At 50.8% G+C, this 5673-nt stretch overlaps 2 protein-coding genes across 2 annotated transcripts in view; both read right to left on the minus strand.

Moving 5' to 3' along the window:
- The window catches only part of ALG9 (ALG9 alpha-1,2-mannosyltransferase), a 24552-nt gene extending 18888 nt beyond the window's left edge, over positions 1-5664 (minus strand). The window contains exons 1-7 of the mRNA XM_018078679.2: positions 5552-5664; positions 5236-5370; positions 4935-5005; positions 4307-4395; positions 3690-3825; positions 3258-3345; positions 3010-3115 (exon numbers count right to left, since the gene is read on the minus strand). Coding sequence (XP_017934168.1) covers positions 3010-3115; positions 3258-3345; positions 3690-3825; positions 4307-4355 — 379 coding nt within the window. The 5' untranslated portion in view covers positions 4356-4395; positions 4935-5005; positions 5236-5370; positions 5552-5664. The remainder of the gene's footprint in view (positions 1-3009; positions 3116-3257; positions 3346-3689; positions 3826-4306; positions 4396-4934; positions 5006-5235; positions 5371-5551) is intronic.
- FDXACB1 (ferredoxin-fold anticodon binding domain containing 1) overlaps positions 4931-5673 on the minus strand; it is a 6920-nt gene continuing 6177 nt past the window's right edge. The window contains exons 6-8 of the mRNA XM_029962071.1: positions 5552-5670; positions 5236-5370; positions 4931-5005 (exon numbers count right to left, since the gene is read on the minus strand). Coding sequence (XP_029817931.1) covers positions 4931-5005; positions 5236-5370; positions 5552-5670 — 329 coding nt within the window. The remainder of the gene's footprint in view (positions 5006-5235; positions 5371-5551; positions 5671-5673) is intronic.

Raw genomic sequence — 5673 nt, forward strand, 5'->3', positions numbered from 1 at the left:
AACCCTCTGCAGCTCCCACAGCCAAACCTGAACCCTCTGCAGCTCCCACAGCCACATCTGAACCCTCTGCAGCTCCCACAGCCAAATTCGAGCAGAAGCTGCACCAAGAATGCCATAAAACATCCCTGGAGTCACTGAGGCCAAGCCCAAGCAACCTCTATGAGGTTCATATAGGAAACCTTCAGTTATTAGCACTGAAAGCAAACAGCAGTTATAGGTAACCCCCAAATCTTTAAAGGATAGCAGCAGGGACCACGCAGTCACCCTTCTACCTGCCCTGTGGAAAGCAAAGGAAATGGGCTCTTTCTAGTCTTGGCAGCCTGGGGATCAAGAGTGAAGGGCACTTCATGAATAATCCATAATCCAAACACACCCCTGAGGGATGCTGCTAATAAAGAGATCAGCTGGTGGGAAGCACAGCTTTAAGGGAAAAAGGCTACTTTCTCCACATTTTTTTTCTTTGCAGTGTGACTGAATTGTCCTTAAAAACTAAGCACTGGAGCCTTCCCTCCTTCTCCAATGAGGGATTTTCTTCTCTGGAGAGGAGAAAAAAAATAATAAAAAAAGAAAAAGAAAAAGAGAGAGGAGAGCAGTGCACAGCAGGCAAAAAGCAATAGGCTGGGTGGTGGTGACTCACCCATTCAGAGCCATTCAGGCTCGATGCCTCCCAGGGCAAAATGCTTTTATTCCTGTTATCCACACGACTCAAGGTGAACTGAGAGGGAACTGCAGCGTGAAAAAAGAAAAACCCCAGTGCACACGAGGAGTCCTGACCCAGAACAGCATCCTTCAAGCATGGAGGGACACTGAGGAACTCTCCACGCACAGAAGTGATGGGAATGTGCTTCCAGAGCAGGACAGGAGAGGGAAGTTCCTGCAAGTGTCCCCCAGAGCTGTAGGAGAGGGACTGATGAAGGCAGTGGGAAGAACACTGTGGCCCAGCCAGCTCCTGGCACAGTGGCTCCATGGGGATAACCAGCTGGAAGCACTGTCAGGCACTGAGCCAGGCAATGCTTTGTCCTTTGAGACCTGACAGGCTCCAGGAGCAACCCTGGAGATCCAACTCCCACCCAAGGTGATGGAACTGGACAAACCACCTCGACCACAGCAATGGGGAGGGCAGAGCAGTGCAGTTGTAAAATAGGCTTAGGCTCAGCTGCCCCACCCTGTGCTGGGCCCAGCCTGGGTGCAGGCAGGAGCTGCAGCTCAGCTCTTCAGCAGTAACTAAGCTGCAATAATTTGCTCATGAGTCACAGCCCTCATTCTAAGCAAGCCTGATTCAGTGCTAGTATAACAAACACTTTGCTTGCTGCTTTTCATTTATTTTCACTCTGTTGAAGAACCAGGACCCAGCAGAGCAAAGGTGTCACATCAACAGCCCAAGCTGAACAAAGCTCCCCAAAGTGCCATCACACTGCAAGTCACAGCTGAGGCTCCAGGCACAGAAAGTGGGGCAAAACTCTGGTCACAAATTGGGATTTCTTAGAACACATGCAGGCAAAAACCTCACAAAGTCTCAGAATCAGGCTTAGAAACTGCTCTCCCTTGGCTGTAGAAACCTAATTCCCCCAGGGAAATACTAACACAGCCAGTGTTTATGTAGAAGGAGTGTATTGCTAAAGACAAAAGAAAAATAAGAAGTTGAACCTTGTCTCCAAAACACTGAAGATGCTGGGGGCTGGTCACTCTGCTCCCATCATGTGAAAGCTGGGAAATCCCAGCTCCAAAGCCTGGAGGGACTGGCCAGCCCCTCACCTCCCCTGGGGGGGTTATTTCTCCCCAGTGTTTCGAGGCTCTCTAAACACACAGCGTTGTCCTGGCCACTCTGCATTAAAGAGCAATTTCAAGCAGGCTCTTTAACTAGCCTGAGGATGTTATATGAATGTCACCATGAATAAAACACTTCAGAACACATTGGTCCCTGGAGGCTTCTGGAAACAACTCATGCACCAGTGTGGAAAAGGTCAGGCACAGGCCCATGCCAAAACCTATCAGAGAGACAGGGCCTGGAGTTTACTTATAGAAAACTCACAGCAACAGCCTCCAGAGCCCTCCTGCAGAGAGGAGGAACCGTGGCAAAGCAGCTGCTGCCCTGCTGTGCCACAGCACAAGTGACAAATCACCACTCAGCACCATCCAGAACAGCCCTGCCAATGAACCAGCAAATGTGGCTGCAGAGCACTGCCAGAGAGAGCCTGGCTGCTGCTGAGCACTGCTGAACCCCTCCAGGAACAGCTCAGACTGGGCTGGGCTCAGAGGACAGGGATGATGCAGGGACCCTGAACCCTGAGGTCTCCCCCAGCCCCTCTGGAGCCCTGCAAGAAATGGAATATTTTCCTTACTCTTCATGGACAACTGAGCACAGTGGCAGCTCCCAAACAGCACTCCCAGCACTGCCTTGGAGGCTCAGAGCTGGGATTTGGGTCCCACAGTTATCAGGGAACCCCCTGCAGGCAGATATTTGCCTTATGGCACCCTCAGATCCCACTTTCCAGCAAAGCCCAGGCCACACACTGCCAAAGAGCAAAGGGATTCCCAAGGCACAGCATGGGCTTGGGACTGCAGACACACAATGTGAACTGGAAAAAACTACTGATTCTGCACTGCCACCTGCTTTTCCAAGGTTTCTGCACCCTGGCTGTGAGGAGCAACAGCCAGGAACTCCATCAAATCTCACAAACACACACAGGTATCCCTTGTGCCCACTCAGCAGCCACGCACTGCCAGCCCTCTGCTGTGACACTGAGACACCTCACGGTGGTTTGCAGAGCTGGGAAGTGAACAAAAGCAGCACCAGCTCACGTGGAGAAACCCGACAGTGGCCTGTGGATTCCCAGCTCGAGAGAGACATCCCGTGTCCAGAAGCTGGAGCTGCAGCCTTTGGAGCTTGCAGGCAGCTTTTGCTCCAGGGTACATCAGAAAAAGGGTTGGCAATCAAGAGCTGGGGGGGGAGTCACAGTAGCAAGAAAAACTCCCAACTCCCTTCTTGGCTTGTTATCTTAAACTCACCGTAGAGATCAGGCCCGTGAGGGGTGAAGACATTGTATAAAACAATGTTGAGAGGTGCAACCACCAGCTTCCCATAGTAATAGCTGTCCACCACCACCAAGGGCACCTGGAAGAAAGCAGCTGTTAGTTAAAGTGCCAGGAGCTTTTGGCTGGCCTGCACTAAAGCTCCATGTGATTTTCCTGACGGAATTCATCCCTCCTGTCACAAGCCCAATCCATTCCCTCTCTGCATTGCTTCAGGCACTTACCAAAAACAGGATCAGTGACACCACACACCAGTTCAGGAAACTCTTCCACCTCTGCTTCAGTATCAACAAGTCAAAGGCAATAGGAAGCCTGAAAGAGAGACCAGCTGTCAGCTGGAGACCTTGGCTTTCCCCACTGCAGGTTCTCCTGCCCTCCAAAGCAAGCTGAGAGAGAACCATCCCTTCACTGGCCTCTGCTTCTACTCCACATCCAGCCATCCAACTCAGGGTTTACTCTCCCAGTGTATTAATATCAGGAAATCTTCCCAACCCAAGTCCTCCAGAAGTAAAGAACTCGGGCTATGGAAGCCCGTAGCACGGACTAGGTTCAGGCAGGCCCTGAGAGTTTTTTCCTCCAGCTCTCCATCCCTGCATTCTCCCCAAACAGGCAAAAAAAATATCTGACAAAGTGCAAAACTCCCCAGCTTTTCTTACCCCAGAGCTGCGCTGAAGGGCCAGCCCAGGAGGGCTCCAGCAGCCACCCCCAGCACTGCCACAGAGGTCTTGTCCATGTACCAGCCAGTCATGGCAACCACCGTGGTGTACATGCAGAAACTGCTGGGCAGGAAGGCTGCAGCACAAGGGAGGAAAGGGGTCAGCCCAGCTTCCTCACACTCCATACCTACAGCAGGGGTTTTACACAGGCCTCCCAGTGGCTGGGAAAGAGGGGACAGGACACAAAGGCAAGTGGCAGTGCCAAAATAGGAGCCTCCTTCCTTAGGTTAAAATATGTCCAAGGAAGGCAGGCCAAGCCCCTGTTTAAGAGGCACAGCCAGGAGACAGGAGGCAGCAACAGAAACAAGCAGGAAACAAAGAGGAAACTGAAACATGTAAGAGAGCGACACAGAAAACATAATGTGAATCAACACTTATTCTGTCACACCTGCCGTGAGAAACACCTCCAGCAGAACACAACCACAACAAACACAGACTAGAGATCCATAACACAATGTTAGAGACCTGTTACAGCTGAGGCCTCTCTTCTCTCTGGCCCTGCCTCTGGTTTCCAGGGACAAGGTCACTGTCAGAGTCACTGCTACAAGCAAACCTACCTGCAGAAGCACAGAACATCCCCGTGCTGAGCACCAGGAAGGCCAACATCAGCCTGCTCACATGCAGCCCAAACTTCTTGCACACAGCCCTGAGGAAGCAAGAGGGAAACGGACACAGAAAAGATCCTTAAAATCAGATTATTCCCAACAGAAAAAATGCGAGGTAACAGTCTGAAAATCACAAACGAAGAGGCAGAGTCTAACCCAGCTTAGACAAGATAATTGTATGTTAAGGATTTACTGCTTTTAGTGGATGTAAACAGCACTGGCAGATGGATTACACACAGCAACAATTAATGTGTTCCAGTAAAATTCACTATGGTAAGCAAACACAGCACCAGACTCTCCTCCAGCAGAGCTCAGTCTACAACACTCCCACCCTGCTTGCTGCTGTCGGTGAGAAAACGAGTGTAGTCAGCAAAATGCTGGAGTGGAGATGTGGGTGGCAGCTCTGAGAGTACAGTTTTGTCCTAATTGTGGAATTCTCACCAGTATTCCATTAAGTTATCATGAGAACACGTATTTTCAAGGTTCACTTTTAAGCAGCCCAATCCACACAGGAGCTTCAAAGCGTATTTCCCGTGCATGGCACTCAAAACACTCACTGCAGACAGGCTCTAACACTCACTTGTAGAAGTAGAGTTCACAAATGCAGCTCAGGAAGGCCAGGAAGCATCGGAGGAAATAGAAGATAAGGACCTAGGAGACATGGTTGGAGCGTGAGGAAGGCACGGGACACAAACCGGGCTTGTAAAGCATCGGGGGAAACTCACGAACCCTCCGAAACCCTCCCAGGGAGGTCGGTGTTTGTCAACCAGGGAGAGTTTTGTAAACACGAACTCTCCGACAACAAACAAAGCGGTTGTTTTCACGCAGACTAAAGGCACTGTTTATTCCCCACAAAAGCAGGTTCCACGCACGTGATTTACCTTGTTGGTTTGCAGGACTCGAGCATGGAACCAGGCTGGTAAGGCATGGAGCCACAGGTAAGCGTAGGAGCGGATGGCATAGGCTGGGGAGTATTCCCAGGTCTGAAACCCCTTCCCATAAATGAGGTAGTGTGTCTGCAGTGAGGATTAAATCAAGAAATAAATCAACATGCATCAGACAGCTTCCCATCTCCCACCTCCCAATCCCTGAGTACGAAAATTCCTCTCTGAGAGACTGGCACGGGTTTCTAAATAAACCTGCATGTGCACTGGCCAGGTACACGCTGCCAAATCCCAAGGGCACGAAGCCACTCACCGGTTCCCAGTAGTTGAAGGTCTCATCGCAATCAGAGATGTTGCTCAGGAGGGCTGCACAGAACCTGGCCGAGATGAGACACTTGAAAGCTGTTGATCCTTCGGGGGCCCAAACTTGCCCTG

Source organism: Manacus vitellinus, unplaced genomic scaffold, assembly GCF_001715985.3.
Source record: "Manacus vitellinus isolate BGI_N305 unplaced genomic scaffold, ASM171598v3 scaffold_41_pilon, whole genome shotgun sequence".
Lineage (NCBI taxonomy): Eukaryota > Metazoa > Chordata > Aves > Passeriformes > Pipridae > Manacus > Manacus vitellinus.